The sequence below is a fragment of the Pteronotus mesoamericanus genome, unplaced genomic scaffold (genome assembly GCF_021234165.1).
Source record: "Pteronotus mesoamericanus isolate MK-2021 breed Mesoamerican mustached bat unplaced genomic scaffold, CSHL_Meso_final contig_1018, whole genome shotgun sequence".
Classification (NCBI taxonomy): Eukaryota; Metazoa; Chordata; class Mammalia; order Chiroptera; family Mormoopidae; genus Pteronotus; species Pteronotus mesoamericanus.
This window is the reverse complement of record NW_026555002.1, coordinates 1658185-1676751: the sequence shown is the minus strand read 5'-3', so window position 1 is coordinate 1676751 and position 18567 is coordinate 1658185. Positions and strand designations below refer to the sequence as shown.

The 18567-nt window shown below is 59.9% G+C and overlaps 1 protein-coding gene across 1 annotated transcript in view; it reads right to left on the bottom strand.

Annotated features, from left to right (window-relative positions):
* The window catches only part of IQCA1 (IQ motif containing with AAA domain 1), a 94840-nt gene that overhangs the window by 20891 nt on the left and 55382 nt on the right, over nt 1-18567 (bottom strand). Inside the window, exons 10-14 of the mRNA XM_054570439.1 lie at nt 18366-18467; nt 14278-14330; nt 12563-12645; nt 9249-9356; nt 5476-5675 (exon numbers count right to left, since the gene is read on the bottom strand). Coding sequence (XP_054426414.1) covers nt 5476-5675; nt 9249-9356; nt 12563-12645; nt 14278-14330; nt 18366-18467 — 546 coding nt within the window. The remainder of the gene's footprint in view (nt 1-5475; nt 5676-9248; nt 9357-12562; nt 12646-14277; nt 14331-18365; nt 18468-18567) is intronic.

The following is an 18567-nucleotide window of genomic DNA, read 5'->3' as shown; positions in this document are numbered from 1 at the left end:
GGGCCCCGGAGCGGGACCCCGCGGGGAAGACCTCGACGGAGGAGGGGGTCCAGGCCGAGATGGAGGAGCAGCCCAGAGAGAGCGGAGGGGCGCAGGCGAGAGCCCCCCCGACCCCGAGCCCCAGGGAGGCGGAGGTGCAGGAGGGGAGCAGCGGCCGTGGCCAGGGTGGCCCAAGGGCCTGGCAGCCAGGAGGTCCCCGGGGGCCCCGGCAGGGCGTGGAGAGGACAGAGCCAGGTGACAGGGAGCGGAGGGGTGAACGGGACGGAGAAGAGTCAGGGAGAGGTCTTCCAGCGAGATACGCAGCGCGGAGTCCGGGGAGGGGCGGGATGAGCGGGGAAGCAGGACAGGGTGGCTGCGGAGGGGTCCGGGCTCGGCCTCTGGCCCCAGGGACGGCGCGGGTGGGGGGGGCCGAGGGCTGCTGGCTCCGGCGAGCGACGGGGGACGCCTGCAGGTGCACCGGCTGACCGGCTGAGCTCTGGACCGCGTCTGCCGGGAGTCCGGTCCGTTCTTCCCGTGATCGCAAGGCAGCATCCGCTGGTAACGTGTGCAGACCGCACGTTCAGACAGCCCTGAGCCACCGGCTCCATGGAGACCGGGCCGCCCCACGTCGCCGGCCTTCAGACCCTCTCTGACGCCCGGATTTGCAGAAATGAGATGGTCCCTCCCACACTGAGTATGAAATGCATTCATCCAGCATCACTTTAACGGGACACCCGGTACTTAGCGACCTCGCCCTGTGTCTGTGAACACCCGGATGGTTTCCGCCTTCTGGTTAAACCAAACAGTGCGAGGGCAAGGGCCCCCAGGCACGAGTGGCCCTTTCCCCGGAATGTGGCGGACATGTTGCCGCGGGGACACAGGGCCTGGGGCTCCTCGCGTCTGGACGCGTGCCGCCGACCCGCCGGCCGGCCCGCGGGCTCTGTGTGCGTCCCCAGCCCTCAGGAAGAGGGCCTGTTGCTCCACACTCCTCCGGGAGTGTTCCCGATAAAAAACTCTTTGCCAGTTTGTTAATGAGAAGTGGCATCCTTTGCTCTTTTAATTTTCACGTGGCAGCAACAAGGCTTCGTTGAAATCACCCACAGATAGTTTGAGGTCATGGGCAATTAAATGTAATTAATGCCTAATTGGACTTCACTGGTTATGTGGGATCATTTACTCCAACAGCCACTAGAGGGCCCTTCAGCCCTATCAAATGTCGCTGCGGGTTTCCGTTTTGTGTCCGTTCTGGAATAAACGCTAATTTCCACCCACACGTGCCTTCTCAAATTCTGGGAAGTTCTGTCAAAGAATGAAAGACTTCTCCATCCACGTCAGTTTTACGGTTTGAGCTTTTGTATTGTCCGAAGACACAAATACTCGCCATCAGAATTAGATTCCCGGGGTTAGGGCGTAATGGCTCGACCGTGAAGACCTGCTTGTGAGGCCGACAAGCTCTGCCCAGATGACGCTTAGGAGCTTTGGAAGCCCTTCCTGAAAGGGCCCTATTGTGCTCGCCATAGAGAACCCAGGAGAAAACTGGCTACTTACTTCAGTGGTTGCGTATCAGTTCACCAAACTGAGAAGGATCATCCACCCACCCACCCATCCACCCCACACCCATCCGCTGAGCATCAGTGAGGGCCGGGCTCTGTGCCGGGAGGCAGGGGACGTCTGGGAACAGAGGGACGTGGTCGCTGCCTGCAGAGGGTAGAGCCTCCTGTCTGTGAACGGGGGTTGCTGGGCGCAGGACACCCCCAGGGAGGTGCTGGGGGGCTGGGGCCGAGCCAGAGGGGTATGCGGGATTGGAGGGCGGGGCCAACTTTCCTGAACTATAGTCACTGAGATTCTGTTTAAATCCTAACATGGGGGACGTTTTCTATTTCCACTGTTTTAAAGTATTTTATATTTCTCTTTCCTTGCATTCGCTTCTATGAGACTGGAAGTTGAGACCTCAAGTCCTGTCTGGGTGTCAGTTGGGATAACCTGCAAATGACGAAGGGTCAGACACTCAGCTGGGCTGACCCTGTATGGAAAGGAAGGTAAACTGAGGCAGAAGAGAGGAGAAGGCTGGGGATGCAGGTGCCACTGACAGTCTGTGACAGGTGACATGGTGTGTGTGGGGGGGGACCAGACTGGTGGTAACAGGGACACACCGGTGCTATTGCTGCGAACCAGGCTGTGTTCAAGGACCAGGGATGGCGGCGGCAGGCACCAGGCTCACGGAGCACCTGGGTTTTCCGCTGGAGCCCCCGCTCCTTCGTAGCCCACAGTCCTGCCCCTGGTGCCGACTGAGAGGCCACACTCACCTCCTCCCCGTCCCGGCGGCTTTCGACTCCCTGAAGGCGCCCCGCCCCCAACGGTCTCCAGCTGGATGCGAGGCTCTTCAGTGCCCGTGGCCTCGACTCCGGTCCCAGCCCCTCCCCGTGATGCCAGCCCGGAACAAGCTGGCGCACCCTGTACTGATGGCGGCCCCCAGCCTCCAGGGCACCCTCCTGGGCCCTCCCGGGCGATCACACCCCGGGCACTCCCCGCCTGGCACCCTGCTCCCCGGGGAGCCAGCCCTGCACGGCCGCTCAGCTTTCCTGTGAACCTAAAACCCCTCTAAAACACGACATCTGTGCTTAAAGAAAACAAGCCGAAGCCGGAACGCCGACGTGGGCTCCCGGCCGCATCCGAGGCCCGGCCGGCCCGGCACAGCGGCTCTCCTTTCTGACGCGGCCCTTGTGTTTTCGCACCTGAGGCTGCCCCCGCACTGCCCCCGCTCCCCCTCCTGCTCGCTCTCACTGGAGCGGCTCTGTTTTCAGGTCAGGTGGGGGTCCCCGCTCTATCCGTATTGAATTCCACCTTGTGAAGGTGGGGCTAACATATTTATTACATTTATTACACATCTGTGTGTGTTTTTTAAATCACCCACGAACAGCAACACTGCCTTTGTTTGGGTTATTAGCCTGGAGCAGAAGCCTCCGCGCCCAACTCCCGGCCCAGCTGTGGACGCCGGCACATCTGGGCAGGACCCTGGGCGCGCAGCCACGGCCGCCGGCCGCCAGCCCAGCGCGGAGCCCAGCAGCGGCACCGAGGCGGACGCAGCGCCGTGGCCTGCTTTTGTCCAGACTCGCAGGCCCCGCGGCCCAGCCCTGAGACCGGCTGGGCGGCCTTCTTGGCCCGTTCCCCCAGCCCTCACCCGATGCATGCGCAGGGGTGGGGACGCGGGGGCCACAGGGGCGGAGAGAACGGCCTGAGACCCGCCAAGCAGGACTCCGCTGCGGTCTCTCTCCCTGGGCTCCGCTGGTCTGCCCTGGCCTGCCTGCTTGTGGGCGGCCCGGGGGGCCAGGGAAGAAGGGACGCAAGGGACGTGGGACCCTGCTGCAGCGCGCCCGCAGGGCGCAAGGGCTTCCGGTTCCTCCCCCTCTCACACGGAAACGCCCCCGCTGACACTGACCGAGGTGGCCTTGCTCCTGGGTCACCTTGAGCACACGGTCCCCGGGGCGGGGGTGAGGGAAGCTTGCGCCCCCTGGAGGCCAGCCGGGCTGAGTGGCCGTGGAGAGAGACCTCAAATCCGCGGCCAGGCCCTGTGGCCTCTTTGTACTGTTTGGCTGAACGAAGTGCTCTGGGCCACGGTTTACTTGGTTGGAAACGGGGACATTCGTTCCTGCCTCGTGAGGGGTTCGGGCCAGTGGAGAGGGAAACTGTGGACCCCCGGCTGAGGCCACACCGCGCTTCCCGCGCTGGCCCCGTTTATGGCCGTGAAAACCCGGGGGCCGGGGCCCGGTGGCAGGTGGCCTCGCCTGGGCCACTTCTTTTGTGCATGAAATATGTGTTAAATATTCATCACCTGCCACAGTTCTTAATTGGTTAGATGGCTGTATTTCTAATATTTTCTCACTAAAGAGGTGTCTGTTCTTTTCTACATACAGCTTTAGTAGAAGAGAGAATTTTAAATAAGTCGTTCAGCTGAGGAGAGAACTCTAAGTAACAGTAAACACATTTCTTAAAGGAATCCATGTTGTTATTCCACTAAAGTCAGAATAAACGAACGTCCTGAAATACTGGGGACAAAACGGCCTTGAATCTGCGGTTGTGAAACAGATCTGAGACTTGCCGCCAAGTGTGCTTTCGCGCACAGGATGCTGGGGGGCAAGGCCACCGGCCGGAGGTGACCTTGTGGACGGGCTCCCGACTGCGGCGACCTTTACCCTGCAGAGATTAACCTGGTGACGCGTGTCCTTTGTAAGACTTTGTGGCGAGGAGCCAGGCCCTCTGCTCAGCAACTGCCGCGGGCCCATCGCTGCCGCCCCCAGGTCCCGCCCCGGCGGCGGCCCATGCGGCGCAGACATGCACACACGGCACCTCCCTGCCCGTGCTCCCCGGCTTTCTTTTGCTTAATCAAAAGCAAATACCTCTCTGCAATGCAGGTAGCTGGTCTGTCACTCACGCCAGGATGCGGGGCCCTCGCCGCACGAGGCTTTTAGTTGAACGACTCCCACGCCTGGGCCTCTGGGCCTCCTACTAACCGGTCACACACACAGTGGAGGAGAAGCTTCGTGAGGGGTCAGCCAGGCGCTCTGACTCGGAGCCGCCTCGGTGGGTAAGGGTGCTGTTCCACACTTCGGTCATTGGACACGCAGCATTTTGTGGGCCATGTGATGTCAGGTTGCAATGCCTCTAAAAAATGCCAGCATAGCTCATCTCTCAGCAGCTGAAACGATTTCCTGAGTGTGAGGACCTCGTGATGGCCCCTAGGCTCTGTCCTAGAATCCCACCGGGAGCACCGAGCCGTTTGGTGTATGGGAGCCGACGGCCCTAAGTCAGCCCCACTCCCGCGAGGCGCGGGAGAGCGCGCGTAGACCTGGAGGCCTGTGCGCTCGCGTGGCAACACTGCAGCGCAGGAAAATGGCTTCAGGGCGCTGTGCCTCAGGCAACGGTCCCGTCTTTAAAGGGCTGGAAGAAACGCGTGTCAGCCCAGAGTTCTCTACCCAGCGAAACTATCCTTCGGAAATGGCGGCGATGTGAAGACATTTTGAAATAAAGAAAATGAAGGTTAAGGAAATTTGTTGCCAGCAGACCTACACTAAGATAAATATGAAAGGAAGCTCTGCAGCAGGAAGGGAAATGACACCAAGTGGGAAGGTGGATCAACAGGAAGGGATGAAAGTACGGAGGGAGGCGGGCCGGAGAAGAAACCGATTCCCAACGGGCGGCGCGAGCAACCCCGAGAGGACGCCTGCGGCCCGAGGGGGCCGCTCTGGGGGCGGGGCGGGGCGTCCCTCCGAGGAAGAAGCCGTTTCTCACCCGGCTGGGCGCCCCGCCCGACGCAGCGACTGCGCTGGGAAATCTGCAGGAGGACGTGGGGTGGGGGCCCTGGAGGAAGGCCGCTCACGCCAGCCGGAGGGGAGCAGGGCCCACGGGCGTCGGCGAAAGGCGCCAACCCGCAGGGTTTGAAATTAAACTGGAAGAGGGACCAGAACGGGGCCAAGACGCGAGGGGCGCAGTCGGTACCTTGAGGACCATGTGCACCATCATCTGCAGGCCGCTCTTGCCGGGGTACTTGCCGGCGATGTTATCTGCGGACAAGTTGAAGAGGTTGGCTCCTGTCTCACTGCAGATGGCGTGGACCAGCATTTTCTTCCCGACCCCTGATGGCCCGGCCAGCAGCAGGGACTTCACCAGGGGTGCCTTCTCGTGCACCTCGGCGGAACCTGGAAGAGGCAGGGCCAGTGAGCCCGTGGTCCTGGGGCTCGAGGCCCTGACTCCCCGGCGCGGCCCCGCTTCTGCCACCGCGATGAACGCGCCGCAAGCGCCGCTGGCCAGAGGCGGCTCTGCGGCTCGGCTGGCTCTGCGTCACTCTGACGCGGGCGGGGCCCTGGGGTCTCTCTAGTATTCAGCACATTGTTTCTGCTCCACCCCTCACCCTAGACTTTCCCCCAAACTCATAATTTTAAAGAACGTTCCTGTAATAATTTACCTCTGGCATTTTGGGGAGGCGGGGTGGGGGAGGTTTCTCTGCTTGTCGGCAGCAGCTCGTCCTCTGAGAGCTCGGGAAGAGGATGAGCATGGCCAGGAAGGGGACCGACACGGGTCCACCAGCGATTCTTAGGGGACAAGGGGGAACCCAAGACCCTGCCTGGTTCCAAGCCTGTCGGCCGCGGCGCATCCACTTGACCCTTGACAGGAGAGCGCCCTGAGTTCCGGGCCTCATGCCCCCAGCCCCGCGGTCCGGCTCCTTCGACCCAGGCGGGGACGCGGCCCGGAGTGTCTCCCACGGTCCCCACAGCCAGCGGCGCCCACAGTGCGCCGCGCCGTTCTGCAGCGAGCAGAACGCACCCTAGGGAGGGCCCTCGCGCAGGCAGCTGTCCCTCCCGTGTGCCTTGGCTCAGCCGCCGGGCGCTTTCTGAGCCGTTATAAATACATCGCTATTATAATTATTATGGTGCTTTGCCTTTTTTTCTTCTCTCATGTAACTGAAAAGGTGTCGTGAATTGACCAAACAGTTAGAAACAATTTTTGTGGTTACCTAACCTACGCTGCGCGAACTTGGAAATGATTTGGAGCAACTGCTCTGTAAAATGGTGTTAACTAGTCATGCTTTATCGGCGGTGACTGGCAGATCAAGGAGATGCTGTTTTCCATGCAGGAGAGGGACGCCCATTCAGGGGGCCTTCTTAGCACCTGGGCCTCGAGGGAGGGCTGCTCAGCTCCTGGTCCGGCGGTGGCCTTCGGGTTCCAACGTGAAGAGAATTAACGTTGTAAATTCATTAAACCTGAGTGAGCATGACTAGAATGGAAGGCAAACAATGCTAAGATCCATGAGAGCCACGGAGAGTTCAGAGAAGAAACTGCATTTAACGTGGGCGGTGGCTGGGTGGGTGTGGCCCAGGCAGGCTTCCTGGAGGAGGTGGCGTCTGAGCGGGCCTCTGAAGCACAGGCAGAACGGGAGATTGCAGGGAAGGGGACCTGTGGGAGGGTTCCAAGCGGGGGGGAACGCAGGCCTGGCCTGGGGAGTCCAGCAGGTGCCGGGGACCGGCGGATGCCTGACCGGGGACGCGGTAGGCGCCGCATGAGGTGGAGGGAGACATACCGCCGGCCGCAGGGTCCCTGGATGGCAGTCTGGGCTGCAGACTAGCCAAGGCTGCTGGCTGAGGCCGGGGTGGGGGAGATGCCTGGGCAGGGTGTGCGGGGGGGAGTGCTAGGGACAGACTCTGGGGAGGGGACAGTTGGCTGCAAGGGCGTGGATGGGGGAGACCTAGGAAAAGGTGCGTATTTGCTGCAGGGAGGTGACTTTGCAGAAGGAAGGGGGCGGTCGCCAAGGTCACTCAGGCAGGGAAAGGGTGAGGGCTGGGAAGGCCTCTGCACCCAGGCCTTCTGGGCCTCTGAACAGCTGATTGGTGGGGACCGGCAAGGGTAGGTGATGGGGACACGCCTACCACAGCATCCACGGCTCTTCCTGCCCACCTCAACGTTCGGTGGCATTTTTGGACAAAATACGGAGAATGACGTAGAGACGGAGCAAGTTTCCAGGCTCTCCGGCTTTCGGAGCAGCCGGCGCGCCGCGTCTGGAGCCAGGTCTGCGGCTCCCCAGCGCCGGGCTCTGCACGGCTCGCTCGTCTGGAAAAGCGGGGTCACCGTCCACCCGGACGGGCTCTGCTGGGCAGCGACACAGCCCCTGAAACTCCGAGCGGCAGGCCGTTCTGCTCCGCGGGCACCCCCTCCCCTGCCCGCCCTGTGTGGGGACAGCAGCATTTCCGGGGTGGGGGGGACGCTGAGCAGAGGCGTCCCCGGCAGAGGTGTCCTCTGTGCGCCCGGGGGGCTCAGAGAGCTCAGACCTGGTCCCAGGAGCCCGGGCAGAGCCTGTGTGTCGGGGGAGGCGGGTGGGGGGAGCGTGGGCAGTGGCTTCGGCCCGTGGCTTCAGTGTCCTCTGCCAAGTGGCCGAATTGCTCAGTCCCGGCAGCGATGACCTGAACCATCGGGGCCAACAAACGCGTCCCTTTTTGTGACAGGACCCTCGGTTTGACGGCTGAAATTTAAATCCAGCTCTTGAAAGGCGGGCGCCAACACAGTTCTCTGCCTGCCCTGCGGCTGTGCACGGCGCATGCGCACCGGTCACCAGCGCAAACGCCCACCCGCCCGGGGCCTGGGGAGGCCGTGGCCGGACGCGGCTTCAGGTTCCTTGCTGACAACAGGGGGGTCCAGGCAGGGCGCTTCCTGAGCATCCTTCACCGGATGCTCTCCAGGCGTCTTGGAAACGACGCCCGTCCCCTGTGCGGAGGAGCGGACACCAACGCACCCTGCCCCACGTGTGAGGAGTTTCCTTAAAGACCTGCAGCTCCTCTTGGTCTCTGGGCTCCAACGCCTTCCTTCCACTGGGATGACACGGGAGGGCTAAGCTCTTTACTCATTTACATGGACCTGGAGATACCGCGCATTTATTGTGTTGATCCCAAATCACGTGGGCCCTCCAGTGTCCCCTGTTGGTGTGTGTCATATTTGTTTTACCAATGTCTACCCCAAATCCCACTTACTACTTCTCACATCAAGTTAGAAGAGGAATAATGAACTATTTCTTGCCAGTAGGTTGAAGTTCTTAAGTCCAAGTACCCAAGCTACTCCCACCTCATTTTAAAGCAAATTAAGCAAACAAAACGCGGTTTCTGGTTCAGAATAGCCGCCGGAGCAGCGGGCGGCCGGGCTCCTGCCCCTGCCCGGCCGACTCCGGCCACGCACGGCCTCAGGTCATAAAGCGAACAGAGCAACAGCGGCAGAGCTGGGTCCTAGGGCACCCGCCCCGTGGCCTTTCACGGAGCTTGGGTCCACGTGGTCTGAACAGTCGCGACCGCGCCGCCCCCAGCGGTGACCGCGGACCCCGGGGACCCCAGCAGAGCCTCGCTCCCGGAGGGTCAGGAAGCGCCCTGTCAGTGACTCCGGGGCAGACCGAGGGACAGAGGCCTGGGTGTGGGGGCGGGCTGTAACCTCCGCCCTTGCTCCAGTGAGATGCGTCCTCTCCGCGGGTGCTTGCTGTGGCTGCTCTCTCCCCAGGTGACGGCCCGCGGGACCGTCCATCCATGGGGTGCGCCAGGCACTCACGCGTGCTCCTCGGGGCGCCTCTCAGGGTGCCCTGAAGGCACCATCATGGTGGAACTGCCCCCACGCACAGCTCAAGAGGGAGGGCAAAGCTGCCACGCACGGTGCCGACCTCCAGGAAGACAGTCAGTCAGAGAAGCACGTGGTGTGCCCGGCGTCCGGAAAGGGCATGGCAGGGCGCGCGGGGTCCTTACCTAGGGGCAGGATGCCATACAGGGCGACGAGCTGCCGCACATCCAGGAGGGAAGGCATGGGCTCCACGGACACCTGGCGGAGAGTGGTCCCCAGGTAGCTGTACTCCCCTGCGGAGAGCAAGCGGGACAAGTGAGCAGCAGCTGCGGTCCTGGCCGCCCCGGCTTTTGGCGCCTGCCGAGTGAGCACGCGCGCAAACCCTGCAGCCCTAAGCAGAGACAGTCGTCGGACGGAGGGTCTGTGTGCAGGACGCAGCTCCTCCCAGAGAAAGGCTTCGAGAGAAACGTCCAGTCGCGAAAGCGCACTGGTGTCGGCACCAGGCCAATGCTGACCTCTCCATGTTTTTAAAAAATAACCTTTGAATACGGGGCTTGTGAAGAGGATCAAAGTCCTAAAATGAGGGGCATACAAAGAAGGCTAAAACATGGCCGGTTGTGTTTAATGGATATTCTAAGAGATTCTGCCGAACATTGGCACAAACTTTAAAACTAAATTATTGAAGACCGCCCTGTGAAACCTCTATCCGAGCAGGCCAAAGCTGAATGTAAAATGCCGTCATTTGCAAGGAAGGGCATGAGCCTAATTTAGGATAAATAGAAACATCTCTTTTTGAGGGTAAAATTCATTTACATTTTTAAAGGCTCACCGAAGGAATAATACAGAAATAAATCTTTTCCGATTTAATTAGAAGGCATCAAAGGGCTTAATTGTAGCTGGTCGTAAATCTGAAGTGCTATTTTCTAACTACTCTAGATAAGGTCACCGCCAGAATGAGCCCGGCTGTCTTCATCTGTCAGGGACAGACCCTGCCCCCTCACAACGCTCTCTCTTGATTTGCACCAGAATCTGAAGGGAAAACACTACATGATCGCGTTTCCTGACTCTACAGTGAATACAGTTCTGGCTGAACTTTTGCTGTTCACATACGTACGACAAATAGACTTACGTGTGTGTATAAAAATACACTTGTGTGCGTAGGAAATACTGAAAACATTGAACGCTTTAAAGCACGTTCGGATGCTAAGGAAACCAGGGTAACAAGCCGGGTGACGCCTGCTCTTTCGGCGTGGGGGCAGCCTGCCACAGCCGCCACACGGCCACTGAGGCCATGGGCCAGGGCCGCGCTGGTGGGGGCGCGAGGGATGGGACAGTGTCCGTCACGGCTTCGCGTCACGCACCCTCTGACAAGCAGGCAGTAAGCAGGCCGGGGGCTAACGTCGCGTCGCTAAGCTGGCAGAGGCCCCGCGCCGGCGTTAAACCCGGACTCACTGCCGTAGACGCGTCATTGGGGGCGGGATGAAAAGGCCCCTTCGCCCAGCCTAAGTGAATCCACGTTCGTGTCCCATGCACCCTGCCTCTGGCGCCGGACACGCTTTATCTGGACAGGTTATAAGAAGCTGAACAGTGCGCGTGGATCGGACGGAGCGGAGGACACACAAGCCGGGGCGTCGCCAAGTGACGCGACCTCCTGAAAGCCTGGGACTGCGTTTGCTGTTGTCCAGCGTGGAAGCCGCACGGCTGTGGCATCTCCCCAGCCAGCACCCAGGGCTCCTCCCTGCACGGAGACCAGCTGTCCCACGGGGAGGGACGGGACTCGGAGGCCAAAGGGTGCTGAGACGGGGGCGGGAGAAGGGCAAGGGACCTCGCGTCATGGCAGGAAATCAGCGAGTGTGTTAAGGGCTGGGCTGTGTCCCCTTGCCCTTCCTGTGCTGAAGCTGTCACCCCCAGCCTCTCAGAACGTCACCCGATTTGGAAACAGCGGTGTTGCTGTTGCAATTAGCTAAGATGAGGTCAGAGAGGTGGGGCCTAATCCAACCTGCCTGGTGTCCTTTGCGGGGATCCTGCACACTGACCCGCACGCGGGGAAGGCCCCGTGAGGAGGGACACAGAGACCAGGCAATGCGGCAGAAGCCAAGGAGCGCCAGGGCGGCCAGCCGACCGCCAGGGACAGGAGGCGGGGCGACGTGTCGGGCCAGTTGAGCCCGTGGAGCCCGCGGGCAGCTGGGCAGGCAGGCTGGCAGCACCGGGGGTCCGGGCAGCAGGGGGCGGGGCAGGGGTGCAGCAAGGGAGCCCACTCTCGCCGGCGCCTGCCGGGGGAACGGCCTGCCGAGCCCTGGGCCTCAGACTCCGGCCTCCAGACGGGGAGGCAGCCCCTCCGTGTGCGGCACTAACAGCAGCCCCAGCCAAGGAGTGAAGAATGAGTCCCGTAACTGAGGAGAACAGGGACATAAAAGCTCAGTTACAAAGTAATAAAGGTGGAATCCGCCTCCAACATTCCAGTCTGCCCCACACACAGCATTAGCAGGAGGACGCAGACTGCAGCAAGGGATTAAAAAAAACAGAACTACCTTGAGCAAGCTGCTCAAAGAAAGGGGCAGAGAGGATGCAGGGGGCGCCAGAAGAGAGGCAGCGCCAGCGGGTCTGCGGCCCCCCGGCCCCGCCCCCCCCGCCCCCCACGACACGGACCACACGAGGCAGCGTCTTCTCGTGACCAGGACTGCGGCTCATGAGAGACGGCGAAAATCCAGGGATATGTTTATAAAATTTTCTCTGACATTTAAAAATAGTTTGTTTGCCCTTGAGACTGGCTGCCAATTGATCAATGAGGAGCTATGATTTGACCTCTGACTTTTTATTTTCCTTCCCCTGAGGACATTTTTTAAAAATTGCTTGTAGAGGGAGAGGAAGGGAGAGAGAGACGCGCGTCGAGGCGAGAAAACTCCTGTCGGTGCCCCGACCGGGGGTGGGACCCGAGACCCAGGCGTGTGCCCCGACCAGGAACCGGACCCGCTGTCTTTCAGTTGCAGGGGGTGCTCCAGCCCATGGAGCCACCCCGGCCAGGGTTATAAAACTCGTGTTGAACACAGGCTGCCCGGCTTCCAGAATGAGGTCAGCAGGGGCCCGCCTATAGGCTCACTTTGTCCCGAAAGCTCGGCCAAGATGACGCACGAGCTGGGGCGCACAACTGCTCTGAGTCTGCTTGGGGGAACCAGCTGCTATTCACAGAGCAATGGACAGCCGGCTGCTGCCCCCTTGGCGTGCGTGGATGCACAAACACGCACAGAAAGGATGCCCCCGGGGACCTGGCCAGGAGGTTCCAGAACCTGCTTCCGCCGCGTGAGGGCGGAGAGCTGGACCCACGCACTCACAGCACAGACCGAATTCACGTCCATTCAACACCAACACACAGGGCCAGCTGCTCCGGGCAGGGCCTGGGGGTGGACAAACTGCAATGGGACACAGTTCCAGCTTCAGGGAGCTCACAGCCCAGGGCGGCCACCGGCCCCATGCACACACGGCTCCGCGTGTACTTTACCGATGTAATCCGAAAGCTTGACCTTCGGGGCCTGGACCAGCAGCCCCTCCTCCACCAGCTCCTTGTACAGGGATTCGATGGTTCTGGAAAGGGGGCGGACCGTCAGTGGCGTTTCTGTCTGTCACCACATCTTCCGAGAATGCCACCGGATCTATTTCAAAGTGCATTTGTACACAGGCCACAGAATGGGGTTCTGAGGCGTTTCTACGATTTGGGGATAAATTAGGCCTTCGAGAGAGAGCACTTTCACGCACCCATGTGCCCATCTGACGTCCCCATGAGTAGGTGACGTCTTTGGGCGGTTGAGAGCGGCGGCTGCTCCTGCAGCCTGCGCTTCCGTCCACCGGCACAAGGGCACGGACACAAATTAGTGATTACCCGTTGATAGTCACACAAGGAGCCCACAATTATATATTCAGTCAGCATCTGCGAGCCACGCCAGGCCATTAATCCTTCCTGAAATGGATGTTTCCTTTTAAGCCACTAGCGTAAGAGTTTGAAAGAGCTATCTATACAGAACAAAGGCTTTTAGGGGAAATAACTCTGCTATGAAAGAGACAGCACCTGAAGTGGCAAGTGCGATGATCTTGTAGGAGGATACGGGACTTCTCCATAGTGTTTGCAGATGTCAGAGCCGCGTCCCTAAGAGGCGCATGGGCACACGGCCAGCACGCGGGTAATTTATACCAGCTGAGGTGAAGGACGGAGACGTTCTCTGCTGGAGGACGGGACCCCCAGGGAAGCCGGCCGGGGCTTGGCTTGCGGGAATTCAGGGAGGTCAAGTTCAAATACTGTTTGGCATGATCCTACGAGATGTTTTGTCTTTTCCACTTTTACCCCCAGGGGACTCATTCTTTGGTCCTGCCTGAGTCTTTCTTCAGATTGAAGAATTGTAAATATGACCATGTTCAAACAGCTCTTGGCTGTTTCAGGATCTACGTTAGCATGATTAAAAGAGACTCTAGCCTATCAGAAACAAGCCAAATACCAGTGGGATAAATGTTAATTCCACAATCCCAGTCTTTGAGTGACTGGGATTTTATTCTACCAAATATATTTAGAATCGTGTGCTCTCTTCTGAGAATTAAGTAGGTTCTAGTTGTGATGGAATTTGGGATAACAGTGTCTGAATAATATCAAGGAAGTATCAACTATAGTAATTTAACTGGAATGATTTCTTTAATATAAACATATAGCATGCACAAAACATTACCATAAAATTGAATATCCTCTAAAATAATCAAAACAATATATTAAGAAGCCCCCAAAACAAACCTATATTGGGCTCTTTCCAGTGAAATGAACTTTCATTACAGGGTACACTTTCACCTTTAAAACTACCTTAAACTATTATTAAAATACTGGTTTAAGATTTCCGTTAATTTGATGAACAGAAGTTGTCTCACAGCCTCTCAGTACTTCCTTGAAAGTGGGATCAGGATGCTATGTTTTAGGCCATTTCTTAAGAACCTCATGGGTTTTAAAACCTAAGGAGAGTCCCATGAGCTCAGAAGCCCCGGGCTCCTCCTCCGGGCGCCTCTTCCCCGGGGGCGGTGCTGCGAGCAGGCCCGCGCCGCGAGGCCCGGCGCTGTCCCCACGACGCCCGCCCGGCAGGCCCCTCTGCCAGGCCAAGGCCAGGGACCTGGGTCGCGTCCCGTCTCCTCCCGGGGTGCCCCCCGCCACACGCTTTACAGCAACACACGTGCACTCCTCACCTGTCAGCTGTCAGGTCTTTTTCCTTCTTCCCTTTCCTGCCTTTCTTCCTTTTCTGGAAGGAAATGGAATATTCAACAATTTGGGAAACACAAGGAAGCAAATTAACTGCAGAGAGCAGCCGAGGGAGCTGGCGTTGGGCGTTGGGCATTGGGCGGCGGCAGCGGGGAGGGCGAGGGGAGAGGCCGGCTGCGGTGCGCGAACGTGGGGTGGGCGGAAGCCACGTGTGCGTGAACGGAGGGCCGTGTCCCTGGGTGGACAGAGGGAGGCCCCCGCTGCGGTGGCCTCACGGGCCGCATCCCCGGCGGGCTCGAACGCTGCGGTTCCCCTCCTCCGGCCCTGGCCCCCCGGGCAGGACAGAGGGCGAGGGCCGCGTGCGGGGGCAGCCAGCCTCGCCGTCCCTGGTGCCCAGTCCCCTCTCCCTGCGGCGTCCGGGCTGAAACGGGAGCCCGCAGGGCCAGGGCCCTCTGGTCCCCGAAGGGCTCTGCCTTCTGGGACTTGCGGCAGCTGGGGAGGGCTGAGAAGGCAACCTTTGCACGCTGTGCCAGCTGCCTCTCCGTTCTGACAACACTGCCCGCGGCCCCCAGGGGCCGGTGCAGGTTCCTCCGCCCCAGCCCAAAGCTCCCCCGTGCCCGCCCCCCCCCCCCCCGTCTCTTCCTTTCCCGGCTCATCTTCTAGGCCAGGCCCCCGCCGGTGGCCCCGGCCCCGGGCGCACGGAGGGACCGGCGGGCCCTTTCCTAGCGTTCCGCTCTCTCTCCCCCCATGCCTTCTACTTTCTCATTCACTCGATCACTCATCTCTATTGCAGTGCCATTGACGTACAGTAGCGCGTATCCACATGCGGATTAATGCCCACACAGGACGACACTGACTTTCACATACAACCGCACGCCCAGGTCGCATGTACAACCTGTCCTCACCGCCCGAACCCTCTCCCCGGCCGCCCTCCCGCGGCTCACGCGCTCCTCCGCCCCCGGGGACCCGGCCTGCCCGCTCTGGCGCAGGGAATCACACCCCGGGAATCACACCCCGGGAGCCCCCTCACGTCTGGCTCCTTCCAGCTGGTATTACGACCGCAAGGTCCACGTGTGTGGTCGCACACAGCCACTTGGGTTGCCCTGTCTTTTAAAGATGGATTTTTAAATCCAGAGATCACGGCGGGTGCGCCTGCAGCTGCCAGGAGCAGCGCGGAGCGACCCTGGGTGCCCTGGGGGCCGTCCCAGCGCTGGCGCCTTGCGGCCCTGCCCCCCACGGCCTCCGCCCGGACACGGACGGCAGCCCTGACCTGGTCCCCACGGGGCCCTCCCACGGTCACGCTCGCCTCCCCGCCGCGCGCGGCCGTCCCGGACCCTGCAAACGCCCCGTCCTGTCCGCCGCCTTGGCTGGGGCTTCCAGGGCGCCGCCGCCTCGCTCGGGACAACGGGCAAGGCGGGCCTCTTCCCGCCGGCGGGCGCTCTGTGGGCGCCCTTCTCCACGCTCAGCAAGGTCGCTGTCCCAGCTCCTGCGGGACGTGCTGTGCACGCGTGCTAAACGACAGCAAATGCGCTCTTCTGCATTAACATCATCGTGTAGTATTTTCTTCAGCCTGTTAACACAGGTGACGGCAATTGTTCATTTTCAAATATTGCACTAAACTTGCATTCCTGGAATGAGCCCACTTGGTCACAGTTCGTAATTCATTCTGCATATTGTTAAACTCTGTTTGCTAAAATTTTGTAAAGGACGTTTGCATCTGTACCCATGAAGGACAAAGGCCCTTGGTTTCCTTTTTTTCGTGCTGTCTTTGGTTTTTGAATCGGGGTAATACTCGCTCCATGGAAGGAGCCGGGAAGTGTTTCTTTCTCTTCTATTTTCTGGAAGCAACCGGGCAGAGTTGGTGTTCATTCCCCTTCACACTCTCAGTAGAATTCTCCAGTGAGGCCCTCCCCGCCGGAAGCTCTACGCGGGGAGGTGTTCTCACGACAACGGCAACCTCCTCGCTCGCCCCAAGGCTGCCCCCGCGGCCTGTCTTGCTCGCTGTCACGGGCGAGCTGCAGGGGCTTGCGGGCTGGCAGGGTGGGCCCCCCGCCCCGTGCACGCTGTCAAATTACACGAGCGGAGTTGTTGGTGCGGGTCCCTCCCGCGCCCGAGGTCTGTCGTCCGCAGTGACACCCCTTGTTTCGTGCCTCATGTTGGTCACTTGTGTTTTCTTTTTTCTCTGTCAGTCTTACGTGAGGTTTGTCAATGTTATGGATTATTTTTGAAGAGCCGGCTCCATTTCATTGATTTTCTCTATTGCTTTTTGTTTCACTAATTTCTGCTTATTTTGTATTGTTTTGTTTTTTCTGCTCATTTTAATTTTGTTTTGGTTTGGTTTTTTGCTCTTCTTTTTCTAGGTCCTCCAGGTGGGAGCTGAGATGTCTGATCTGAGACTTCTCCTCTTTTTCTGTGCTTGTGGTTGAAGCCCACGCAGGTTCCGACGTGGCTCCCCCGGCACGGGGCACCGGAGGGCTCGGTGCCAGTCCGCAGGGCTGAGTCGTTACTTTCTCTGTATTGTCCTTTATATTCTTTGTTCTTTCTTCGCTTTGGTTTGGATTTCTCACTGACCTGCCTTTGAATTCCGCCTGTCTTCTGCTATGTGTATCTCTGATACTGTGTTTTTCACTCCAATGTTCATTTGCTTCTTTAGATTCTACATTTCTGTATAAATATGGCATTTTTCCCACCTATATACACTGGCGCTCCCGGGAGTGCACAGCACAGCCCAGGGCCAGGCTCCGAAGGAGCGTTGAGGTCCTGCGCACGCTGGTGGCCTGGAGGCCCTATGATCTGTCACGACAAGCGAGTGGCTCGGGAGAGGTGGCCTCCGAGAGGCAGGGCCGGCGGTGCCGTCATAGGGGCACCAGCTGGCACGAGCAAAGCGGTTAATTTATAAAGAGGGAGATGACTGTTGAGAGACGCGGACCCTGCAGACGTCCCCCTGGTAGGAAAGGCCGCGTGGAACCACGGAACTCATCGCCCGGTCGCGTGGGGAGCCCGCGTCCGCAAGGGACCGGCTGGATGCCCCGGGCCGCTACTGATGCCGTCCCTGGCACCACGATCGGTGCTCCAGACCCCCGGCCGCAGAGCGGAGGGTCCACAGTGCCCGCTTGGGGCACCGATCCTGTGCTGGAATGGCTCACGGTCTTCAGGGGACATGTTCACTGGCTTCTTAAAAGACTTTGCAAAGAACACAGATCGGCAGCCAGAGGAAGCGGGATGGGACAGCCCCGAGCACAGGAGCTTCTGTCCCTGCAAGGTTGGGGCGCGCCGCCCTCCTGGCACGAGGACGCATTCGCCATCCCGAACACTCCCCGGAGCCCCTGGGGGTTTTCTATGGAGGCTTCCCCGCTCGGCAGGCGTGCTCAGCGGTCCCCCGCCTCCAGCCCGTCTTCCTGGGCTTGGGCACGGGAGGCGGGACTAAAGCCCCGGACTTCTTATCTCCACGGGGTCTTCCTGGGACCCCTCCCTCCTGGGAGCTGCCGGGAGCTGCCCGGAGTCGCCTCATCAGGACACCTGGGGTTCCAAGTGCTCTTGTCACTCGGAAATGTGCGCGGGCGTCCGAAGCACGATGCCAGGAACAGGCGCAGAGGCGGTTGCGCGTGTTCTCCATGACCTCACAGAGGCCGAGTGCGGGGACTGAATTCCGGGATCCCACTGGTTGCTCCACACCACTGTGACCTGGATCGGTGGCCATTTAACATCCGCGTCGTCCTCCAAGGACCTTGCTCTTTGCCATTGGCCCCTCCACCCCCTCGGACCTACCTACAGGGGCAGGCGCGTGGGCATTTGGGGCACGGGCCCTGGCCCCTCAGGCGGTTCTCACGCCCTCGCTGGGGCCTGAGGAATAAGAAAATCCGCAAGGGTGAGGGGCTGACTTCTTCCCAGCCGTGAGCCCACCGCCGCGGGGCCTGAGGGTGCCGCAGGAGCACTGAGGAAAGGAAGGCGTGTCCGCGGGACGCGGCCCGGACGCCGGGGCAGCCGGCCCCACTCCTGGCCACGCCGCTGGCGCCCGACGGGGGCCACAGTCCGCCCTCGGCCTCACCCATCCCCCAGCCCGTTCACTACTCACATTTTTACCTCCTTTGTTCTTTTTTGTTTTGGCCGGAAGTTCCTTTTCTCTGCTCACAGCGAGTTTTAAGTTTTTTAGTTCCTGTCTCATCAGCTCATCAACCTGGGTGAGTACAAAACATACCTCTTTTAAGGACTCTGCATGCCTTGTGTTTACATGAAGGTGAAGCGTGGCTTCAGTTCTGGGTCGGTCAGGGGAGGGA